This window comes from Hibiscus syriacus, unplaced genomic scaffold (genome assembly GCF_006381635.1).
Source record: "Hibiscus syriacus cultivar Baekdansim isolate YM2019G1 unplaced genomic scaffold, ASM638163v2 tig00110597_pilon, whole genome shotgun sequence".
Classification (NCBI taxonomy): Eukaryota; Viridiplantae; Streptophyta; class Magnoliopsida; order Malvales; family Malvaceae; genus Hibiscus; species Hibiscus syriacus.
Genome location: NW_024062795.1, coordinates 6,727,944 through 6,754,648, shown reverse-complemented (window position 1 = coordinate 6,754,648; position 26,705 = coordinate 6,727,944). Strand labels below are relative to the sequence as shown.

General features: G+C 31.2%; 1 protein-coding gene and 1 long non-coding RNA gene across 2 annotated transcripts; both read right to left on the bottom strand.

Annotated features, from left to right (window-relative positions):
* Positions 1–6,451: 6,451 nt before the first annotated feature.
* LOC120134297 lies at positions 6,452–8,093 on the bottom strand. Its single transcript, XM_039150746.1, has 5 exons — positions 8,064–8,093; positions 7,490–7,809; positions 6,877–7,243; positions 6,763–6,801; positions 6,452–6,538 (listed from the first exon to the last, which is right to left on the bottom strand). Exons 1-5 carry the CDS (start codon positions 8,091–8,093, stop codon positions 6,452–6,454), a joined length of 843 nt encoding a protein of 280 aa, XP_039006677.1.
* Positions 8,094–8,123: 30 nt separating this feature from the next.
* On the bottom strand, positions 8,124–24,138 carry LOC120133991. The gene is made up of 3 exons (XR_005517140.1): positions 23,982–24,138; positions 14,212–14,221; positions 8,124–8,133 (listed from the first exon to the last, which is right to left on the bottom strand). It is a non-coding gene; the product is annotated as an uncharacterized LOC120133991 (long non-coding RNA).
* Positions 24,139–26,705: the final 2,567 nt, after the last annotated feature.

The window sequence follows — 26,705 nt, the reverse complement described above, 5'->3', positions numbered from 1 at the left end:
CGACCGTTACACAGGAGGGAATCGGTATCCACTAGGGGGAATTGATACCCTCTGGACATTTTGTTTTCTCTCGAAGCCAAAAACCTGAGGGTGAATCGATATCCCCTAGGGGGGAATCTGTTCCCTCTGGACAATCTGGTTTTTCTTGAAGCCCTTTAAAAAGAAAATATTTTTGGCTCGATTAAGGCTCGAAATACTTTGTAAAATTTGTTTAAAAAGATATTTTAAGATTAAAACATAATCTTACACTTTCGTAAGGATTGAAATTGACATTTAAAAAACTTGGAGTAATATTTTGATATACGAATAATTTAATCGAATATATAATTTAAAATTCAATATAAAATCTTAAAATTCATTAACACTTAATTTGTTATATCGAAACATCAAAATGTTTTCAACAATCTCCCCCTTTTTGATATAACAAAACATTTTAGTAATTTTAAGACTTTCTAATTGAAAATCATTTTTGAAATCAAGTTTGAAAAATTACTCCCCCTTACTCTAACACTTCTCCCCCTTTTTGTTAAATCAAAAATAATTCAATCTTTGAAGTTCAAAATAACTTTGGAGAGTAAGTAGTAAATTTGATATTTTAAAAATCATTTGAAAAATCAAAGCTCCCCCCTCAATAAATGCATTCCAAATAAAATTATGCTTTTAGGATCTTGACACTTAAACAAATTGAATTTCAACAAAGAATAACAAACATGTTAGTAGCACATGAAATTCAATGTATCCAAGTCTAAAATACTTTATGCAATACCAATTGTTGGATTTAAGATCATATACATAAAGTTTTCCAAAAAATGTTATACATTTGAAAATTTTTGATATCAATTGTTAGAGAAATATCATTTTCATTTAAACCACATGCATAAACATTCAAATTTAGGTCAAAAAATTAAAATTTGTAAAATCAAAGTATTTGAAAAGTTGATATCAATTGTTAGAGAGATATCATTTGCATTTAAAACCAATTTGACCAAAATTTTATTATGATGAACTAAAAATTCTTAAAAATTAATATATCTTTAAAATGTTCATCATAATCATCTTTTCAACATACATAAGATTAAAACAATGATGCATAATCATTTAAAACCAAAACTCATGCATGCTTAAAATCAAATGAGCAACCAAATAACCAAAATTAAAAGTATTAAGCTTAGAGGTTACCCATTCATTTTTCTTATGTGGCTAGAGCATCTTGAATATCATCAGTTTCATCAACATTGCTCCCACACACCTACAAGAGACATTTAAGTAGATTTTGGTATCCAAATTACTTTGGATCCTTGGACATTAGTTTCAATGCCCCTTGTTCCTTTCGGAACCCATACTTGCCTAATTTTAAAATGTTTTCCTTTCTTCAAAGGACAAGTATGTTCCATATGACCATGATAATGACAATGTGAGCATTTTGCCATATTTAAACATAATAGGTTATTTTTAGAAATTAATTCTTTTTCTTTTATTAAGCTTTCATGCTTAACTCCTAACTCAAAATTTTCTTTTTCTAACTCATTTATTTTGATTTTTGAAAGCTCTAAATTATTTTTCAAAATTTCATTTTGATTTTCAAAATCAACTTTTGCTTTCAAAATAAAATTATCTTTAATTTTGAGTTTTGAAATTAATTTCGTATATTTGGAATTCATGGTCTCAAAACCCAAATACAACCTATTATAAGCATCTTGTAACTCAGCAAAAGAAAATGAATTAAATTTATTTGAGTTAGAAGATACCTCGAATTCTTCTTGAGTTGTCATGAGGCATAGGTTGACTACTTCATCATTGGAATCATCTTCATCACTCCAAGATGCAACAAATGTCTTCTTCCCCTTTTTCTTTATAAGATGACATTCATACTTGACATGCCCCTTTCTTTGACAATTGAAACATATCGGGAGACTCTTCTTCTTGGTTGATTCATGTTTCACTTCCTTGGAAATCATGAATCTCTTGAGTTCCTTCAAGAGCTTGACTATCTCTTCTTCTTGTTCATCATCGTCTTCATCCACCTCATCACTTGAATCTTGATAGCTTTTATTGGTGGATTTGAAGGCAATGCCTACCTCATCCTTCTTCTTTTTCTTCTTGTTTTTCTTCTCTTCTTTTTCTTCATCTTCCTTCACCATCATCTCATGAGTGAGAAGGGAACCAATTAGCTCGTCGAGAGTGAGAAACTTTAGGTTTCTTGCTTCGATAATTGTTGTCTTCTTTGATTGTCACTCCTTTGGAAGAGAGTAGATCATCTTCCTCACAAGCTTCTCATTTGAGATTACTTCTCCATATCCCTTGAGACAGTTGACAATCACGGAAAATCTATCTGTCATAGCTTTGATGTCTTCATCGGGTTTCATCTTGAAGTTCTCGTAGCTATGGTTGAGACGACTTTTCTTTGATTCCCTCACTTCGTCGGTTCCTTCATGAGTGACTTGGTGCTTATCCCAAATCTCTTTGGCACTGGAACAAGATGAGATTCTTCCATATTCATTTGGGCCTAAAGCACATAATAGAACGTGTATAGCCTTAGAATTAAGCTGAAAATTTTTCTGCTCTTCTCTACTCCAATCGTTGTACTTGTCGGGTGGAGAGGAGTAACCGTCCATGATTGAGTTCCAAGCTCCTAGATTGTAGGATTGAATAAAGTAAATCATCTTATTCTTCCAATGTGCATAATTTGCTCCATTGAAGAAGGGTGACTTGTTGACCGGTTGTGAATCCATAATAGGATATTCTTCAAGATAATAAGCACCGGAGGAAAAAGTCATTTCTTTGTCGGTTGCGTCGAGAATTGGTAGAGCTTCTTCGAGGATCATCTCAAGGTGGTTAAACATTCTTAATGAGTTAGGCTCTGATGCCAATTGTTGGAATTTTCGGAAGCTCGAATCGACAATCAGAACGGTTTGCAAAGAGGAGTCGGAACGGTTTTGTGTTTAGGGAGTAAGGAGATTGAAATATAGGGAATTGTACAACGATTTATAGTGGTTCGACTTTCTCAGCCAAAGTCTACGTCCACTACCTTAGCTCCTCACCAAGGATTTTCCAACAAATTCACTAATTTGTTCTTTCTTTTGAGGACAAAGAGATAACCTTACAACTCTCTAGTTTTTCCGGGCTGAACTATAACTTTTTCCCTTTACAAAAGGATAACAAATGTAAACAAGAAAACCTCTCTAAGGTAGGTGTTTACAAGAATTAAGCTCACAAGAACAAAATATTTACAAGAGAAAGATAAAATAAGAATGAAAAACTCTTCTCTTGTGTTTGATTGCTTGGATAGTTGTTCTCTTACTTCTTCAAGTGTCCTTAGCTTGTATTTATATCTTGGAATGTGTTTGAAGCCGTATATAGCCGTTGGGGATGTTTTGGAGCCGTTTGGGGATGAAAATCAATTAATAAAACAGCTTGGAGTGTGGGGGGAATCGATTATGCAGTGTAAAATTCAAATATTTCGACCGTTACACAGGGAGAAATCGGTACCCCATGGGGGGGAATCAGTACCCTCTGGACATTCTGTTTTCTCTCAGAGCCAAAAACCTGGGGGGAATCGGTACCTCCTGGGGGGAATCTGTTCCCTCTGGGCAATCTGGTTTTTCTTAAAGCCCTTTAAAAAGAAAATATTTTTGGCTCGATTAAGGCTCGAAATACTTTGTAAAATTTGTTTAAAAAGATATTTTAAGATTAAAACAAAATCTTACACTTGAGTAAGGATTGAAATTGACATTTGAAAAATTTGGAGTAATATTTTGATATTTGAATAATTTAATCGAATATATAATTTAAAATTCAATATAAAATCTTAAAATTCATTAACAGTTAATTTGTTATATCGAAACATCAAAATGTTTTCAACAAATATTATCTAATTGCAGATTATTTTTTAAAATACATATATGATCAAATTTATTTCTTGAAACTATATGTTTAATTAAAATAAGATAAAAAACAATGAGACGAAAAGAGTGTTGTTAATAACGATGTATATTATATTATCTCTCATAAATTTTTTGAATATTGATGTATAGGCAGATATGTGTAAGTGTAAAAGGCTGGTTGCTCAACTCATTGTATGACCTTTGGGATCTGACAGAATCTCATTTTGTCGTTTGAAAATCTTTGTTCTCGTTATTTATTTTTTGTTTTTCTGGTTGGCGGAGGGCCACCCTGTCTCGTCCACACACAGTCCTTATGTACTTTCTTTTAGATATCATTGTTATATATTAATTCAAATTAAATATTATAAAAATGTATTATGAATTATCATTTTCACATATCATTTCCATTTTCAGTAACAAACATATTCAAAATTCATTTGAACACAGCAATTCACATAGAAATCAAATATAACCATACCTTACGAATTTTAACGACAGCCAAAATTCGGAACGTGCTCGATTTTTATTCTAAATACAGATTTTAGCACATTTATCCACACATACCATATTATCCCATAAAAATATAACATCGGACACAATTATAATTATACTCATTTAATTCGAGTAAAAATTTTACCTCATATTTTTTCGGTTTACTCATTCGCTTTCTATTTCCCTCGCCTCTCTGAAAGGTCTAATTTCCTCATCTTGAGCTTAATAATAAAACACATAATACATCATCAATGGATGAAACTTAATTAACACATGCATAAACCATGAATATAGGGTTTATGATTTTCATTGTCTAGTTTGGATTCCAAAATAAATTATGTTATAATATGGGTAGATCCAAACCTTTAAAACCTCTAATTTAATATAGCATGCAATTAGATTCTTTTTAGAAATTTCGAGTTTCACCCACTAGGTGGTCGAGTGTTTTTCTATGAAATTTTTGTAGGACTAACGTAAAATTTATACTAAGGAGATAAACTTCTAAACTTTTAGAATGAAGCGAACTTAAAAAAAATTAGGAGAGAAAACATAATAACAGTAAAAAATATACATAATAATCTAAAATATAAAAGAATTTAATTTTTTATAGGCAATTACGGCCATTTACTTTTCTCGATCCATCTACGTATATTTAAGATGTTTAGAGAAGATGAAAGAAAAAGAATAAAAATTAAGTGGATTCATCAAACTTGAGGGATAAGGGCAATATGGAGTTTTTGGGTGATTTTATTAGTGTAAAACATGTGTTAATTTAAAATATATTACCCCATTAGTCTCATAATTTGTGTTTTATATTAATTATGCACTTAATTTTAGGAAATATGTTTGATTAAAGGAAATTATAAAATTATCCTTAAAAAGTGATTGATAGATTTATCTTGATAAGTGTAAAAGAGTGGTAAAAATATAAATATAAGTGTTATCATTTATTTATTTTTAATAATACATTTTAAATTAAACAATTTTAAAAACTAAAAATATACTATTAATAAGACGAGGAAGTATAATATATTACATAATATATTTATTTTAATAATATAAAACTAACTCCGTCAACTTAACTTCATTTTCATCGCTTTTACTCATCGGTTCTTAATGACTCATTTCATTTCACATTTTTCATTATCGATCAATTCTTAAATTAAATAAACGTTAAATCCAACAAATCAGGATTAATAGGTATAAATATCGATATTCAAATTAATAAAAAGGTTATTTTAAAAAAAAATCTCGCAATTAGACTTGAAAAATATTTTGTTTGAATATTTGAAGATAATGTAATTTAACTTTATATTTTATGATTATCTCTTCTAATAATATTATTTTTAAGATTTAAAGTTAAATTATGTAATATAATTAAATGAAAAACCCCTCGTTACGGTTTTATTTGGAAAACTCCCAACTCAAAATCTGAAATAAACGAACAACTATTGATAAATGTTGGTATTTTAAAATAGGCATAATGCAACAAAATGACCTTAATGTTTGACACTAGTGTTAACTTTACCCGTATTATTTTTTTGAAATATTTGGATACCGAACGTTTATTTTTTAGTCAAATATAACCCACGATGGATGCTGACGTAGTGCACACGTGTGGAAGATAAAGGTGACATGGACGTCCATGTCATCCATATCGTTGACGTGGCACTGCTACGTTATTTTTTAAAATTATGATTTATATTTGCCACCAAGCTAGGCTATTTGCTCGAGTAACTTATGAAACAAATGGTATTTAACATTCACACAAATAAGTTGTTTTAAAACACATAGTAGATGTATCATGATTTTTTCCTCAACTCTTTTACCCCGATTATTCCCCAAATATTAAAAAACATAAAATTAATTGCAATCCACATAAATAAGTATTTTAACAAAAAATTTATCACATAAATATTAAAACACATAACATTAACTGCAATCCACATAAATAAGTAGTTTTAACAAAAAAAAAGTTATTACATATCAAGTTATGCAAATATTAAGGGGCATATATTGGGGTTTAGGAAAAAACAACAACACCCATATCCCCAAAAACTACTGCAATCCACAATTTATTCATTATTCGTTGGTGTAACTGATTCTTGAGTGCCCATAGATTCTTCAGCTTCTTTCAACTTCCTTGGATTATTTGAACCGGACTGTTACAAAATAAAAATATTAAAACAGACATAAATTTTTAATTCCCGTAAAATAAGTTCAAAATTTGTTCTTACATAAAAAGTCTGCTCTCCAGTCCTCAAATTAGTGTAGAGGAGTATCCCTTAGTATATTCTATTTCTTGTTGATCTATCAAAAGCAGTGTTGACCTTTTCCTTTTTTTTATCTTTCCTTGAAGATTGTGTAGACTTTGATACCATTATACTTGTCGATCTTGTTGAAGAATTGCCATCACTATTGCTTCCTACAACAAAACATCAAAACAAATTAATGGAACATATAAATGGAACACAATATGCAACACATAAATGTAGCTTACCTGGTTTGCAGTTTTAGGTCGAGAATATGATCTTTTATTATGTCCTTGTGCATCACAATTTCTACAAGTCATAATAAGACCCGTCCTATTAAGATGTTCTGGCTTGTCTTTTTTTGGTTCATCTTTTGACTTCCATTGATTTTTCTTAGGCCTTCTAGACATATCTCTGTAAACTGGTGGAAGAAAAAACTCAAGTTCATATTTATTCCAATCGTGAGGCCCATTAATAGGTTGTAAAACATAATTATATGCTTTACTGTAAGTGTCTTTGTCATAACATAAGTGCAAAAACTCATATGGGTCCCCACCACCATGCCATATCGCACAACTAGCATGAGGACAAAGAATCCCATAAAGTTGCCACCATCTACAAGTACATGTTCTTTCATTCAAGTCCACGATGAACTGGTTATTCCCTTTTTTAACCTCACATCCATTTTCTCCATTCTAAATCATTCTCCATTCAATGTTGTCCTTCTTTATCTTATCAAATTTTTTCTTGATTAATGGCCCATATTTGTACTTCTATGTAGCCAAGAATCTCCTCTTCTCAACTATTCTTGTCATAATCTTGACTCTAATCTCCTCAAGCATCGTAATAATGCTCTTGTACCTTGACTCAACAATGCTCGAATTAAATGCCTCACACAAATCATTATCGACTATATCCGACTTGGCATGTAGTTTTTGAAAAGCCTTGGTCCACATTTTCTCTTTTTTACTGAACATTTCAGTTGCAACTGTGCCATCGATCTTGGATAGTGCATCTTTGTTCTTCTGCCCTTTTATCTCAGTGGAGGACTTAACAATCTGCCAAAAGGAAAATTGATATGCTTTTGTTCTTTTTACTTCCAGTCCAATTCGCAAACACTTGTCTAGCACGATTTCTATGTCTTCTTGTGGTAGGACATCATTTACAGAAATCTCTATACCCTGTCAAAAAAAGTTAAACAAATTAACATTCAGATCCAAATAGAAGCAATGTGTATATTAACTACAAGGTCATAATTTACCTTGTGTTAGAAACTGATGATGGTGTAGCCAAATCCATTATCCAATCCCAAGTCTATTGTAACTATACTAAGAAACCAAGACCAAGAATAAGTTATTTTTACCCTCCACAACAACCCATGCGATAGGGTACATCTGATCATTGACATCTCTTCCAACAACAGACAAAAGTATACCTTTGAATGGGCCCTTAAGGAAACAACCATCTACACCAAGTATAGGCCTACACCCTTCTTTCCAACATCTCTTCATAGCATTAAAGCATATATAAAATCTCTTAAAATAAGGTGGAGAATTATCTGACACCCTATTTACTGCCATCTTTATTGTACTCCTGAGCTTTTTTGCCTTTAACTCATCTGTATAGTCCCATAACTGAGCAAATTCTTCTTTGCAGTTTCTAGCCAACCTTGATGTCACCAAATTCTTTGCCCTTCGATATTTACTCAACTTAACATTAACATGTAACTCAGGCTACACCCTTCTTTGTATCTATTTAAGCTTTATTTTTTGGTGGTCTCTAATAGTATCCTCAAAATGTTCTGCAATAACTTTAGCAGTAACCATTCTATTACAAAAAATAACAGGGCAGTTATGTTCATCTAAGAAAGTCTTCACCTGTAGACTACTTATCCTCTTGTTTGTACTCACATAGATTCTCCATGGATAATTTTTAGATGCAATGCATTTGTAACTAATCTTATTCGTTTCACAATATACAATTCTCAACTCCTTTCTACTGTATCTCGAATATTTATGGATGACATCTCTGAATTATTTGCCATATATAAATAATATCCCCAAACAGAATTTAGGACTCTCGGCATATGGGTTATAAATATTATATATTCCTCTTCTACTAGCAGCCTCTTCATTTTCATCATCATCTGACCCAATCAAGCTCCAGTGGTCATCACTGTCATAGTAATCGGTTTCAACCCCACCTACACCTTCTGTAACTCCAATATTTCCTCCCCCATCTTCTGTCTCCTCATGGATCTCGATTTCAGTTGCAGTTTTATTCTCAAAGTCGGTGTTAACCTCTACTTGTTCCTTACCTATTATATTCTCCCTGGCAGACTGTAGTTCATCATCATCCTGACCATCAGATAAATATGGAACATTTATGTAGTGGGCATTGTCTTCCCCACTATCACTCTCTTCATGTTCACTTGCAGCAGCAACATCCTTATCAGCGGCAACATCCTCACTATCACTCATATCATCAGCCTCACCAGTAATAGGCATTTCAGTAGTACAATCACCCTTATCATTACCCTTACCAGCAACAGTTATTTCAGTATTACAATCACCCTTATCATTACCCTCACCAATATTTAGGAGTAAGATGTCATCAACAATTTCAGGGGTGTCCAATTCATGCTCAACATATATGTCTATAAACCCATATTTCACCCAATAGTTCAACATGGCAATTGTACTTGTATCATAAAAAAAACCTTCAGATTATCTTGTAAACCCTCCACAAAAGAGTTCATGAAAGTATATTATTTGTATAATATTGAAATGTAAAAGATCCTTAATAAGTTTACGAACCTCAAAATATAAAATTATACATAGATTCTCTTTCAACCTAATCAACTCACCACCTTCATATCTCACATATGGATCTCGCACAAAATTTCCACCAACATGTAAATTCTCGTTCATTTGTATAAGTCAGAACAATAAATAATTATTATGTTGGTGGCAGCTAAGCACATGAAGAAACCCAAAGAAGAAACAAACAAAGTGTTTTTCTACTGCACATGGAGAGATCACTCTTCCAGTTAAAAAATAAATAATGCAGTCCTTACCACTCATATATACATCAAAATAGTATACTAACATTGCAGGAAACCACAAAAATTATATATGCATCAAAAAGCAGGAAATTGGTCCCAAATCCTAAACCCAAGTCGTAAACCCAACATAAAACCCAACATTTAGGTAAAAAATTCGTTTCTACAAACCCAAACATAAAAATCAAACCCTTACCCAATTTGAAAAATATTACAACACATACAATCGAATAAAGTTGTAGGCTTTAAACCCTAAACCCATACATCTAACAAAGAATTCGAAAAAACTCACAAATCCATTTCGATGAAATAAAATAATCAAGCAGTTTTTAAAAAAAATAAACTTACCGTCCCTACCACTCAACCGCGTAATCGATTCAAGATGAAATGTTTCATGTGATTTTGATGGAGATAGAATCAAAGGAAAACCCCTAAAATTAGGGATATAAACCCTAAAATTTAGGGAATAATCGAGGTAAAAGGGAGAGTTAGGCTGAGGAAAAAATCGGCGTAAAAGAGTTGAGGAAAAAACTGGCTTAATGAAATTCTGACGAAATAATGCATGTTAAATACCATTTGTTTCATAAGTTACTTGAGAAAATAGCCTAGCTTGGAGGTAAAATACCAAGCAATATACCTGAGAAACCCAGGTTTGAATCTCACAAAGTGCAATTCACCTTCAAATTTTTAATATAAAAATATAAATCATAATTTTTAAAAATGATGTGGTAGTGCCACGTCAGCGATATGGATGACATAGATGTCCACGTCACCTTTCTCCTCCACGCATGCGCGCTACGTCAGCATCCAGCGTTGACCGTCAGTTGACTAACGGTTTCCATCTAGCGTAGGTTATATTTGACCCAAAAATAAATGTTCGGTACCCAAATTGTAACAGCCTCAATGTCGGGTTAGTGAATAAATTGTAAAACTTCATAATTTGGTGACTAAAGCAGAATAATTGAATATTATTGTAATTTGGTATAGAGTTAAATTGCAAGAAAGGTGTAAATGAAGGATAGAATAGTCAATTGCATGGAAAAAAAATAATTAAAGAAGATATATATATATATATATATTAGCTACACGTGGAAGAGATTGAAGAAAAACACAAGGTTTCAGAGTTCTCTTCTTCTCTTCTTTCTCCACACGTGAAGAGGTCAAAACAAAGGTGAGATATCTCATGAGCTAATTGTTTGTTGAAATTTAAGTGTGGTTTTGATTATTAGATGTTAATTAAGCTTAAGGAAAGCTTAAGTTGCTTTAAAACAACAAGATGAAGAATGTAGGAAGAATTAAAGGTTAAGATTTCTTGAATGAAATTTTGAAATAGAGTTCATAATTAGAATTGGAGGTTGAATTTGACTTGTCATCGACTTAATTAAGATATACGAAGTGTTAGAATTAGATTTAGAACATGCTGGAAATTGAGTGAGATTCTTGAATTATATGTGGAGGATTGGATTTTTAAGTTGAAGAGGTATTGAATGGGTATTAATTAGTTTAAATAGGTGTATAAGAGTTAAGAATGTTAAAGGAGGCGAAAGATGAAGAATTGAGCTGAAAATGAATGAATTTCATGTTTAAAATGAAATTTATGGGTTAAGTGCATCGATGCATCTTCAATGTGTATCGATGCACTCTCAAATAAATAAACATCGAATGCAATTAGTGCATCGATGAATAAGGAGTGTATCGATGCACCCCCTTAAGATGAAAACATCGAATGTGATTTGTGTACCAATGCATAGATAGTGCATCGATGCACACTGAGGGATGCATCGATACACTGTAGAGTACATCGATACATACCTTCATTAAGAGATGAAATTAGCCTTTCTTTTAGTGTAAGAAGTGATAGTTGGAAATATATCAATTAGTATAATGATATGTATCAATGTATTGCTATGTAGATTTAGAGTGTAATCTTGTTCCGGAACAATCGAAGGATTAGAATCGAGTCAAAGCAAGGCTAAGGTGAATGCCTATCCTAGATAGAATTGTATTGAGATAAGACTTGTGATAAGTCTATCTCTTATAATTGAATTTATGATTCTATATACATGCACATACATACATATATATTTGTATTAATGTTATAGTGATTCCATGTATAATTCATTCATGATTTAACATGATATTATATGAATGAATGACATTATCAGAGAATCCTTCCAGGTATGTGAAATAATGGAAATGATCATATGAAGTGACATATGTGTTTATATGGACAGTGATGAACGAGATATGAAATGAGAAATGTATTTATAATTAAACCCATGTTATTTAATATGAGAGCTATAGGTATAATTGACATGCCAAGAGTTGAGGGATTATCAGTGGTTCTTCGGGACATAGTGGTCCATCGGGACAAATATTCAGTGCCCCTAGTGGGATTTTATTCGAGATGTGGTGACAGCATTGTGCACAACCTCAGTGTACTCGCGTACCTTCTGTTTTAAATAATGTACATGGGCATCCAAAGATAAACTAAAGGAAATTCTTATGAAACATAATTGTAAATTCATGCATATCCTACTCATATGTCATTGTGTGGTATTTAAATGTGCATCGCAATGTCCTAGTGTATTGATAGTAATGTATATTCGTGATATTATTGTTATATGTTTAGTAATGGCTCACTAAGTATGTGACTTAGCGTGTAAGTGATTTACACGTAGGTACCAAAAATCCAGAAGAGCATAAATAGGGGTGGCAAGAACAACATCATTACTAGAAGACCAGATCAGAAGTAATTGATAAAGTATGTATTTTGTTGTGTATAGTATGTTGGAATGTAAGAAAAGTGTCAGTTATGAATGCTCTGATCGATTTTTATTATTTTGGTCAATTTATCTAAATAAATTACCTTTATTTTAATGAAAATTTTAAATTTTCCTTGAATTTTGTCAAGAGTCAAAGTTTGAAAAGTCAATGTGACACCTCAGACTCGTATTCGGATCGAGTACGGGTTGAGGGTGTTACACAAATGTTCTAAAAAATAATACGGATAAAGTTGACACTACTATCAAACGTTAGGATCATTTTGTTGCATTATGCCTTTAAAATATATCAAACGGTGCTCGAAAGAAACCAAAAGAAAAGCAGGAGCAATTAGTTTAAACCAGAAGATAAGATTAGGCTTTAAAGCAAAGAAACTGATAAAAGGGGATAATGGACCTCTTTTTTCTGACCTAAAAGTGTGGGGGACTCCTCCATTATAGACCCTACTAATCCCCCTGTGTGGGACGACAAGTCCATGTGACCCATAAAAACCCTAAACCAGATGACTAATCCGGCAGCAAAAGCAAACACAAAAAAGGCAAAAGCCACTGCCCTCAAATTCCTTGAAAACCCAATTATTTTTTGATGCACGTCAACGCTAAACAATCTCAAAAGGGAGCAACAACGTCTGAGCCGCCGCCAGTGTAATCATTCTGCACCTTCATCACACCCTCAAAGCTCTTCAACTTCCCAGAAATTGTCCAAAAATATGGATTATTTATTGCATGGTAGAGGGAAACGCACTGGAGCCAGTCCCTTGAAACAGAAACGCATTCATTTTTAATTATAATCTTTTTCTCACTGCAAAATTATTGCACAAATTTTCCCCAGAAACGACAACCCCGTTTCTCTCTTCTTTGGTTTCTCGGAAATGGCCGATGGCAATTACTTCTCAGGTGGCGGAGGCAGAATGTGTATGTAATGCTAGTGTAGTGCATGCCTTTTCTTATTCGATGGTTTTGAGAGAAACTTTCTTCTTTTCATGGAAATCAACGTTTTCCAACGTTGACACGAAAGCTGGTTCCTATTATTTTATGTACAAAAATCATTAACTTAAATATTCTCCCTGTAGGACGACAATGAAGAAGGAAAGAGTTTAATTAGTGGAGAACTGTGGATTATAGATTCAAACATTGTTGAGAGTAATAAGATAATTTTTTTAATATATATAGTTTGGGTAGGATAATATTAAATTTTTTAGAGGATAAAATCAGATGATCGAATATAGATTTAAAGTAAAAAAAAATCTGATCCGAGATAATTACAATTATAAAGTTTTAGATGAAATATATATTTTTCAGATCTAAATTTCAACTTAATTCAAATTATATCCCTTCTCAATTGTGTATATAGTAAAAGAAATAAAAAAATATGTTTCTCTTTCCTAATAAAGATGGTGTATAAATGAAAAAATATTAAAAAGATAATACTAATAACTAGTAATTATTAGTAATAAAGTAGGAAAAAACATAAAAATTTAAACTTGTATTTGGTTGGAATATATTTTGGGAGAAATGGGTCACTTTCTATAGATATCTGCTCTCCCTCCTCCCTGCTCAGTTCCAAGAATTTATTGCTATATATACAAGCATATATGCTCCACGGCTTTCCACATCCCACCTTCCACTTCCAGATACTCTTTTGCTTTGGTTTCTCTGCTACTTTTTCACTTGATTTTCACCCCATGGAAGAGGCTTTCAGGAGACTAAACGGCATCGTTCACGTGCCTGAAACTGACCCGCCGGACTCTGCTATCTCAGAAATTCCGAAGAAGTTCGCCGTCTCAACCACAACCTCCGCCGCTGCTGCCTCGAAGACCACTGGCACTCCTACAGCAGCAACGATAACAAACAAGAGGTCACTCAAAGAGAATGGTGGCCCCGGTGGGACTATGAGGTACCGTGGAGTCCGCCGGAGGCCTTGGGGGCGTTACGCTGCTGAGATACGAGACCCGCAGTCGAAAGAGAGGCGATGGCTTGGCACTTTCGACACGGCTGAAGAGGCTGCCTGCGCTTATGACTCCGCTGCTCGTGCTATGCGTGGGATCAAGGCTCGAACTAATTTTGTTTATCCTGTGACTGAGCATCAATCCGTTAACAACGACCATCTTCTTCCTCCTCCATTCAATTTCTCCAGGCAATCCCAGCCGCCTTCCATCAGGGATGTTAACAGCAAGCATCGTCATCGGCCGTCCTTTGCAAAACCCCAAGTGGGAGACTTCTCTGTGGGGTTTGGGCCACAAAGAAATGCTTCTTTGAACATGCTTTTACTACGTGATCTCTTAAAATCATCTTCAAACCCATCTTTCCTGGCGCCTCCTCCGTCTCGGGTTAACCAATTTCCATTAATCAATGGAGCATCCTCCGCCGCTTCTTCATTATCTTCTTCTTTCTCTATTCCTACCGTGTTGGCCGGTGCTACTTCATTGAATTCACCAACAAGCGACATCACTAGCTCTTTCATTGGCTCTACCATGAGTCTTCCTCGCAAGGAAAAGAATTCAATTCATACTACAGGCGTGGGCGCGCCACCGCCTGCTGCCATATCAAATCCTCAAGCTGATGACATGGAGTTCTTCAGACGGGAATATTCCGATTCCGGCTTGCTGCAAGAGATAATTCAGGGATTCTTACCAAAGCCAACCCCAAAGATATCAGTTACTCATTCTACTCAAGACTCCACTGTTCATTCCCTGAGCGAGTTGAAGGAGAACAAGAAGGACCATTTAGGCGTTTATATCAATCGCCGCCATGGATTCCCTCCGCAGTTCGACAGCTTCAACGGAATCACAGGTCCTCAAGTGGTACCATACTATAACGAGTTACCACCAGTGAACCATCTACAACTGAGTCAAACTCAGGACTGCACGTTGGAAGATATCTATCAGTACCACCCAGATTTCTTGGCAGCCAGGGTTCAAACTAGTTGATCAGCAGCCCAACTAAATGCAAGTGGATGCTCAATTTTAGGGTTTCTCTTGTCACGTTCACTACTGCTAGTAGTTTTATTATTATAGAATGTACTCAATCCATGTACAACTGAGTAAATCATCTTTCTTCAGTTTGATATGATTTACATGGTGAACATGGATCTTATGCTTTGGAAAACAATAATAAAAAAAAGGACAGTAAAAGCGTGTTTCTTGTGGTAAAACTGCGTTGACTTGGGTGTGACATGTATTGTCGGGCTTTTGGGTTCTACGTGATCGTATAAACAATGAAAAGGCATTTGTGAAGGATCTGTGTGTTGATATTCTGATAGCTTTTGGTTGGCAAAACGAAGCGATTGAAAATGGAAAATGTAAGCAAGAAAATGCAAAGGGCTAATGAGACGAGAAAGCCTTTTTTGTGTGTCCGAGGAGGAGGAATAATCTCTGGAAATGCTTGTTTATGGGGACTTTCACTCCTCAACTCTTTACCCTCCCAAACTTTGGCCTGTTGCCTGTTGCCTGTTGCCTGTTGCCTGTTGCCTGTTGCCTGTTGTCTATTGCTGCTTTACGCCTCTAAAAATTCTAATTGTTAAATCATTAATACCAAAGTTACGGACTTTTCCCCACATATTTTTGGTTGTCACGTAAGATCATCTTTTGTGGTCATATTAAGAGATATAAAGGCGTGGAGTTCAATTCAAATATCGCTAAGTTCGACTTGAAAAGTTGAAATTATGTTGGACTTAATTCAAAAATTTATTAATTTAAAATTATTATGTTTAATTCGAACTTAAAATAAAAATTAAGTTTAACTCGACTCAAAAGCTCGCGAGCTTAAAATTTTCAAGTCGAAAATAACTTAAATTCAAACCTTTTCAGACTTAGTTCAATTGAAACTCAAAATCAAGCTTAGTTTGAACTTGAAACTTATGTATATGAAAACCTTGTATTGTATTTAAAAAAAACATATGTCATATTATTAGTATTCATATTTAAAAATTAAAATTTAATATATTATCTTTTAGAGCTATTCTCGAGTTTTTCGAGTAGGGTAGTAAGTGGCTTGCTTCGACTTATTAAGAACTCGAGTCAAATTCGAGTTGAGTCCATTCAATTCGAGTGTTGACTAACTCGAACTAGAGTAGAGCGCGATCCGTCTCATCTTATTTACCGCTCTAGTCATACTAACACTGGTGTGAAATTATCTAATCGTTTTCTACCATTTTATCGATTTAGATTTTATTGAAACCTCTATAAAACTCACGAAATTAAATACAAATAATTCATAATTTTTGGGATTTGGAATATTTTATTTCAAAATTCAAACGGTGAGAAATATTCTTCCAATAAGACAAACATACCTCGAAACTAGCTTCATCATGTAGTTGTTGAAGATGATTGAAGTATGAGAACATTGAACCTTCAGATGATTTTTTGTTATTTTTGAGCGAATTTTGTGAAAAACTACTCTAAGAATTAAAACATGTGAAATGTGAACGTTTTGATATTGATCTTGTCACGGAGGACAATCAATGATGGACAACTATTAATCGACAATGATGATAAGAGAAGTTGATTTTAGACATGGGTCAAATTGGCACGGAAATTAATTAAGTTTCAATATCCAAAATTAAAGCGTTTTAAAATTTAATTACAAAATCGATATCTAAACCAAAGTTCACTAGAAGAAATGACTACATCATCACACCATTAATGATTAAGTACTAAAATCGATATTCAAACTCAGTGTCCTGAATTTAACACAAAACTAAAATTAGGTGATAAAATTGAAACAATTTAAAATTACATATTTTTTGAAATAACAATTTAAAGTTACACGAAACATAAAATTTAGTGGTATTTAATATGATTTATTTTAAATAAAATTATTAGAAAAATATAATCATAATCGATTATTATATTTATATATTATTAAGCAATTAAGCCATCAAATTAATGTTGAATTGAAATGTAAATAAAATTGCAAGTGGGTATTGAAAGAATGTAGTAGTGGACCAGTTGACAGTTCGAAGATTAAATGCGGAATTGGGAGTAAGTTAAAGCCGAGATAGATGGCGATGCATTTATTCATACTAAAACTTGTGTTCCAACTTTGGGAACAGTGGCCTCAGCTGACCTAACCACATGCATATTTTTTATTTCTTATGTTTTTTGTACATTGGCATACTTTTTGTGCATATTTTAAATGCTGTTGCTCCAATTAAATCTTGTATAAAATATACATGATCAAGCACTTATAAATCAAATCAAATCATATTAACATTCAATTGAAAAATAACAAAATTTAGATTATACCACTAACAATCAGTTAATTTAGTAGGATAAATCATTAAATTTCATAAATAAAGTTTAAGAATATGAATCCTAATATATACGAATGAAGTAAGTTGGATTAAAAGAATATGAATCCTAAAAAACATGATAAGCTTGAAATCCAATATGAATATACTGGCCAGTTTGATGTTCATTGAAGCCTTATCGTTGGACCAATTGGTTGTTAATAGGACTTATAGTTGCATGTTCGTTTTTTGTCGAGTCATTGGATAAATCCTTACCTAGGTGTTTTTTTTACTTCATCACAAGAATGATTCTGGGTTAATTATGGGTTAAGCATTTTAATTAATTATGTAAATTAAAAAATCAATCTACATTTGTTATACTAATATTAATGTATAACATGTGAGGTGATGATTTATAATGGTTAACATGGTGGTTAGGAATTAAAATTTATTCATCCTCCTAGAATAGGCGAGGCAGAGTCACAAAAAGAAGACGGGGAGAAAGGGATCTATCTTCTTTGGTTTGTAACTATCTTGTCGTCTATTCTTTTTTGAAAAATGTATGACCAATTTTTTAATAAAAAATGATACGAAAAAAAATGTAATCCAAATCGATCTAAGATTAACCTAACTCCAACCAACCTAATCCAAAAAGAATCTAATATTAACTCCAACAAAATTCGGATGCCATAAAGAATGTACAAAGAACCCTCGTTTGCAACAGTCCCTTTAAGTACAGTAAATCTAAAAAAGGACACATAAACCATTGAGCAGTTTCTTCAATTAGATCTTTAGGATTTTTCCTTTTAAAGTTTATTTTGTAAACTGTAAAAAAATATCACCGGTGAACAGTTGCATTTAAAACATCAGCATAAACTGTAAAAAAACAAGAGATGTTTTCTTCAACTTAATAAAGAAGAAAAGTGTTGGCTTCTATCAGTTTAGACATGCATGCATGCGGCACTGTATCAAAGGGTGTTGGGGAAAGTACATGCAGTGTAGTAGGTAGAAGGCACTGAATCTGCTTTACCATTATTATTGCGGCTTAATTACAAATGTTTGCTGCTTTAAATAAGGAATTCACGGTTAAAGCACTACTGTTTATTGTAGTATCCTTTACCGGTTTGGTCCTTTCAGTATTAATTTAATCTAAACTTTTCATTTGACTCTGATAATATTATTGTTGATTGAATAAGATAATCTTGTTGATTGCTGATGGTTCACAATTATTAATGAAAACAAATTAGTTTTGTTGGACATTGACGATTCACCTCTTTTAATTTAAGTGGGATGTTAAAGTAAAATAATGATCGTTGATCGATATTTCTTTACAAGAGAGTTAAAAGTATAAGGGAAGATGATAACGGTGTAGGGAGAGGAAGTGATCAAGACTTGCTTTTCGATCGTGACTAAGGGATATTTATAATGATCTTAGTAGGTGGAGATAAACATATGGTTATTATGACTATTCATAGGTTAGTAAGTTATATAGATTTGGTCGTCAAATTTTTTATTTTGTTTTAATATATCATTTGAGTCTATAGTAATCCAATTCTATACATTATAGTTAATTAAGAAATTATATTACTGCTAGAGAATATAAATTCATTGGATGTTTGGATTGAAAAAAAATTATTTAAAGATCTTGATAGAAATAAAGTTAACATTTTTCGAAGATGAACTCCAATGGCATAACAATTATAATGTTATTTTCATTCCCAACTGCTAAAGTAAATTGAAGTTAAGTAATTCAAAATATAACATTTTGTAAATTAATCCGAATATGACAATAAAGACTGGAGGCTCCCAAAACCTCGAAAAATATTAATAGTAATCTTAATTTTTTATTTAATATTTGACCCCTTTCAAATATTTAAAAGTTATTTTATTAGCTTAAATTATTAAAATGTCGTATAATAAAATTATAATTTAAAAATAAATGAGATGACTATCCAGCTCAGTTGGTAGAGTACAAGGTTCTTAACTTTGAAGTCGTGGGATCGAGTCCCACGGAGGGCATTTCATAATTCGGAGGTCTTTTACGGAAGCTACTCTCAACATGGTGTTGAGGGCAGCCTACTATCTTGCCTCCCCCTTACCCCATTATATATGGTAGGGGTGTATTCGGTTCGGTTCGGTTCGGGTTTTTCGATTCGGTTCGGTTCGGTTTATCGGTTTTTCAATAAAAAAATCATTTGAAACTATAATTTTTTTTACAAAAATTGTCTATTCGGTTTAATATGGAACAAATGGGTTACATATGAAAAATCCGAACCGAACCGAATCAAAAAAAATGAAACCTTTAAACCGAACCAAAACCGAACCGTTTAAAGTTAAACCGAACCAAACTAAATTATTTTATTCGATTCATATCAATTTTTTTATTTTTTCGATTTCGTTGCTGAGTCCTAATATATGAAAAGGGACAACCATTTTAGTAGGAAAAGATGGGTGAAAAGGTTGTGTAGGTATGGATGTTAAAATAATGGCGGTGTAGACAAGACAACCAAGGTTGTCCCATCTAAGTGTTGCTTATTCTCTGCTGTCGTGTTTACACTGCCACACATACATCTTTTCCCGACATTATTTTAATTATGTACTTCCCTTACATATTAACTCCACCCCTACTTTATTTCTTTCCTTCTATAACTATTCCCTATATTTTCCTCATTTCATTTGCTGATCTGTTTCAATATATATATATATTCTTTTCTCAATTTATGATTTAATTTTCTTCTCTAATTAAGAGGTTAAATTTTGTATTTAAGTTTTTATATTTAATTGGTTGCATGAATTTGATTTATTAGTCAAAATTAATATTTAAATTTTATATTTTGATTTAATTTTTATTTATGGTAAAAATAAATATTATTTTTTAAAGGTCATGGATTGGAGCAATTATGTCTGCTGTGTATACTTTCAATTGATTAAAAAATTATGAATAAATACTAAATTGAAATCATCCAAATTATTAAAAAAAGAATTTAGATACTAAATTGAGTTAAAAAATAAAAGATTTAAAATATAAAATATAGTAATTCATTTCTTTACTCTTTCATCTCAAGCTTATATTGGGTCGGATTTGGCCCAGATCACGAATTGGGTTAGTATTATAAGGCCGAACACATTTATATTGGGTCCAATATTAAAGAACTAAATAAGTTTTAAATAATTAAATTGATTAGTTTTTATCAACAATAAGTTGATTTAATGAGATAAAACATAATATTTTTTTAAATAATATTAAAAATTTAAAATTTGATATTATAATTAAAATAAATCTAATTAATAAGATTATTACTATAATAAATATTTATATTATATATTTTTAAATAATCGATAAATAAATTAGCAGCCTTTAATAATTGTCAAAGGTCACGAAGGCTAAATAATACCTTAAAATCTCCCTATCCATTATCTTAGATTAAAAAATCAGTTAAACGATATATATATTTATACCGATTAAACTATAATTTAACTAATATTATTATAATTATCATATTCAAAATGCTATGAATTCAAATAATTTAAATATGTAATAATCTTTAATTTATATTGAGGATTATGAATAATTTTAAACATTATATTAAAAATAAATAATTCATCGTTAAAAGTTAATTAAGGGGCATATTCATATTAATAAAAATATTTTTATTGTTTTTAAAATAGTGAAATAAGCCTTCATTAAACTTTACTAAATATATTAATGTTAACGCAAGCTTGAAATTTAAAATATTAATCCATCTTATTCTTATCCAAATATCACTAAAGTTAAAATGGTGTGCACAGTGAAATTATCACTTAAGTTAAAAGGGTTTACAGATAACTCAATCATAGTTTCAATACTTAAAATGAATGTTATTATTTTTTAAAGTTCTGAATTTGAGCAACTATGATTTAATTAAATAAAAGTATAAATAAATATAAATTTATAATTATACTAGAATTTTTTTTTAAAAAAAATCACAAAGTACCATTTCAATTTCTCCCCTGTGACGGAACATATTGGTATTAATTTATTGGCCCTTGAATTATTTTTAAAAAATTAGCTAAATACTTAAATATTTTTTCATTCAATTAAGTATTATATTTTAAAATTTAAATAAGTTATCTTTTTTATTCAATTAATATTAAAAAAATTAATTGATTCCATTTATTGATTTAAAAGTTTGTTTGATTTAATAATTCATTTGTGTAAGAAATTCATAGATTTAATTAGTTCTTTTCCCAAAACTTTGAATGTATTTTGTTACCGTTGTTTTAGTTTTTAAAACTTTTAATTAAGATTAATAATTTAATCAAATGATTATCTAATATTTTTAAATGTAATTATAAAAATAAAATAAATAAATTTAAGAATTGATTTGTAATATTAATATATCAACACACCCACAAATTTTTATTTTTTATTTTTTAAGAAGTTCAAAATTTTCAATTAATGCAGGTGCTGAATTATTTGGGATATAATTGTAAGAAACTGATAATATTTAAACTATGAAATGAGATGTTAGATTTTTAAAATAATATCAAAAGTCTAAATTTTAATATTAAATTAAAAAATCATATTTAAAATAAATGTTTATATCATTTGATTTAAATTCATCGATTAATAAATCAAAATATCGATCGATTATAAGAAATCAGTGTCTTGACAACTTTGTATTGAATGTATCTTAATTAATTGGATATCCTTGTCTAGTTTATTAAATCAATGTAGTATTAATATATTTTAAATATCTATATAATTTGTATTAAGTCTACAATGAACCAGTGATGTAATGTTGATGGATACGATGAACATTCTTTCATATTTAGTTTGTTTTATTTATAAGAAGCTTAATATATTTTCATTCTTAGAAATTTATTATCATGCTAAGTTGCATTAATGTTTATTTTAATTTTTAAAGTATGTTTTATTAAAATAATTAGTAGAAATGTTATTCTCAATAGTAGTATATGATAGCGGGTGGATTGTCATGTCCCTGCCGGCCATATATATAATATATATATATATATATATATATATATAATATAACAGGCTGCATTACACGTTGGGACATAATTATAAAGATTTTTTTTTGAAAAATAAACAAATAATTTGATATTATAATTCATAAATAGTAAAAATGAGTGATAAAGCTACATTTGACTTGGGTTTGATAAGGGTTAGTTTAACGTTATTACTGACAAATATTATTGAAAAACATTATTTAAAAATTTAAATTAATCTAATTTGAATTCAAATAAAATATAAAATCACTTAAATTTAAATTAATTAACAAATTAAATACAGATAATTATATAAAATATTTAAATTTGGATATGAAGTTTTCTTATAATTCGACTGTTGACCCGACCTAATCCACACTGACGAGAATATCTGCCATTAAAACAAAAGGGACCCGGGCCCTCCCCACCATTAGATTATCGAGAGGGGAGGGGTCATCATCTAATCTCATATTTTTTTTAATAAGAAATAAAATATTATTGTGTTTAATTTAAATTTTATTGATGAGAATAATTTTTTTTCATCAGTTATTAATAGTTTATTTTTTTGATTAAAACAATGAGTTATAGTCGATAAAATAAAAATCATTTATCGATATTTTTTTTGAGAGGTAAAGAGACAATAGGATATGATGACTATGAAGGATAAGGATAATGATAAGGAAAAGAATATGATCTTCGTTTTTAGACGTTGATATTTTAATTTATTATTTTAAATAAAATTGTTAACATTATATAAAAACAACAATGTCACATAATAATTTTTTAATAACCATTACGATTGAGACACTTAAAATAGTAACGTTTCTAATATTAGATATTTAGATTGACCGAAAAAATATTTAAAGAATTAAATAGAAAAATAGATATAATTTGAATATTAAGTCTTAAAAAATATATAAATGTTGGTTTAGGGTAAATGGATTTGATTAGAAATGTGATGATCAAAGCAGTGGAAAGACACATGTAGCCATATCCAATTGCTATCTCTTTTATCAATATCCTCCCTTTTCTTCAATTCAAAGCTATCATCATCATCTGTTCAACGATCATTCCAGACCCTTGTTAGAGGTACCAAATTTCCCATCTTCTTCAATTGATCAAGTTAAGCTGCATAGCTTTATACAAACGTTGTTTAATTTTGATGTTGATGCTAATCATTGAAACTTGGCAGGAGAAAGAGCGGTACGATGGACAGTGGGCAGATGTCAAAGTCAGATCTGAAGGTGGAGGTTCCATCGGAGACTGAAACCGTAGAGGCTCATGCGGCACCATCACAGCCGAGTGTCACTAGGACCAGTTGTTTGTGCTCTCCGACCACGCACCCCGGTTCGTTCCGCTGCAGGCTTCATCGAGCACCGAGTCTCAAGCGGACCAAAAGCATAGACTCTCAGTCTACGTCTAAGCAAGTTTCTCCCACTGCTCAATGATCTTGTAGTTCTGATGTACGAAGCCTCAATAATTCTCTTTGTATAATTTATATATATATATATATAGTGTATCGTATGCGTTGGGAAAGACTTGGCTATGATATAAATTTTCTGGGTTTTCTTGCTGAACTTTTCCAGTCATCTCCTCATCAATGATTGGTTCATGCAAAGCTCGAGACATGTATAAACTTGATTCTAGGATTCATCAATGAGTATGTTATGTTTTTCGTACATACATAACATATTTTTATTAATTTCGATGATCAAACTGTTACAAGCTCAACAGCTATAGTAAACATATTAAGCAGTGTGTGCTTGTAAATGGCACTGAAATTCACCACATAATTTGATGAGCCTGGTTAATGAATAATTACTGGAAATCAGCAGATGAAATGCTGAAAATGTGAAGAAATTGGAAGAAGAGAAAGTGTTATTATTGTTATTGATGAGACGGGGACATCTGAACCAGCATGCAACCAATTTCAACAACACAGCCGAGGGAATCGTATCTCAGAGATTTGCTATTACTCAGGACAAGATTTCGAGCATTAAAGTTTGCTGGGTGTTTTCCCTTGACGGAAGGCCATAAGCAAATTCTTGACTAATAATCAATGGCATTAGGTAAAAGCCTCCTCTACCACAAATTATCCAATTTCTCACGGGCTCCACTTTTCAAGCTTCAGGAGACGTTCTCTATGCAATCTTGTAAAAAGAAAGGGGGTAAATTACATTATATAATAGTGAATTTTAGATTATTTATCATTTATATTATTGTACTTTCACTTGCTTCGATTATAATTTTGATCTCAATTATGCTACTCTGCTGTTAAAATTCAAGCAACATGGTGGTATAGATAAAGTGGTGTCGTTTTGGTGCAACTATTGATGCTTATAACAACGTCGTTTTAGACACTAAATTTTATAGATATATTGATTTTGTTATTAAACTTTTAAATAATTCACTTTTTAATATTATAATTTTACGATCATCACTGGAAGTGAATTGTTGCCCATAAAAACATTTGCATTTCACTCTTCTTTTTTCTTCTATGATTATTTTTTCACGAAATCCACTCAAAATCATTGAAATTAAACAAAAAATTCATATTTTTAGAGATACGGGGGCTTTCTCATATTTGAGGGATTTGTTCAAAAATCAAAACGGTGAGAAGAATTATTTCGAGAAGATGAAACTAGTTTCATTAGACAACCGTTAAAGGAGATCAAAGTATTAACATGCTAAACTTTTAAATGAATTTTCGTTGATTTTGAGTGGGTTTTGTGGAAAACAAATTTGATGAAAAGAAAGAGAAGTGAAATACGAATATCTTGATATCGGTCTTGCGACAAATAGTGATTAGTGATTGCAATGATTTACTACCAACGACGATAAAAAAATAGTGTCAAAAAGTGAAACATTTAAAAGTTTAGTGCCAACATCCATGCATCTCTAAGTTTAGTGCCTAAAACAACATTATTATAAACATCAATAACCGCACCAAAACAACATCATTTTGTCACGTTATCTTGCCGTTAAAATTTAACAACTCAATCGTATAATTAAAGTCAAAACTAAAATTTAATTTTATAATTAGAAGTTTAATAATATGAACGATACATTATATATAATTAAATGACACTTCGACATAATCATGAATTTCTCAACAAAATAATTTTAATTATTTAAGGGTAAAGTACACAAATGGTCCCCTGACTATAGAGTGATACTTTGTTAAGTCTTCTGACTATTAAAAGTTATGAAATAGTCCTTAGACTATATGGTTCTGCTTTGTTGAGTCTTCTGACAATTAAAAGTTATAAAATTATATCTTAATTAGTCATATGTTCTAAACTTGTCATTCTCCTTTAGAAAATTGGCGACCGTCTGATATGGATATTAACATGTTAACTGAGATATGATAAATTTTGATCCCAAAATCATTTTAGTTTTATTTTATGGATTGAATCTTCGTTTACATTATACCGTCGAGGCAGTGCTTGAAACCTTATGTTGGCAAGTCAATGGTTGAAAGCAACAATGATGCTAGTAGACATTATTAAAATATGATTCTATCATATCTTAGTAAATAGGTCAACGTCTAACACAAACGAACGTCAACTTTTTAATGAAAAACTACAATTTTAGAACATATGAATAGTCATGTGACCATTTCGTAACTTTTAATAGTCGGAGAATTCAACAAAACAAAGTATTATAGTTGAGGAATTATTTTATAGCATTTAATAGTCAGGAGACTCAACAAAGCAACATCCTATAATCGAATGATCATTTGTGTATTTTACCCTTTATTTAAATACAACTCAAAGGATGAGCCTTTGTTTTATACAACTAAAATATATTACGGAGAATTCAATGAATATGTTATGAAACCAACATGATTGATAAATCATAATACGCAAGCTAAAGCATTTAATTCATGTGAACAGCTAAGCCAAGCAGATTTGGTTTCATTGAATCTGTCTTCCCATTTTTAATCATTTCATTAATCTTATCATTTTTTAGATACGGCCCAATGTAATTTGGAATAAGGACATCCGAATTCAA

Coding starts and splice junctions, on each gene's coding strand:
- LOC120134297 (XM_039150746.1), bottom strand. CDS start 8,093: ATGGTTGTTTCCTTAAGGGCCCATTCAAAG. Junction 7,244..7,489: donor TCGAGCATTGTTGAGTCAAG/GTACAAGAGCAT, acceptor ATGTACTTGTAG/ATGGTGGCAACTTTATGGGA. Junction 6,802..6,876: donor GACCTAAAACTGCAAACCAG/GTAAGCTACATT, acceptor GTTTTGTTGTAG/GAAGCAATAGTGATGGCAAT.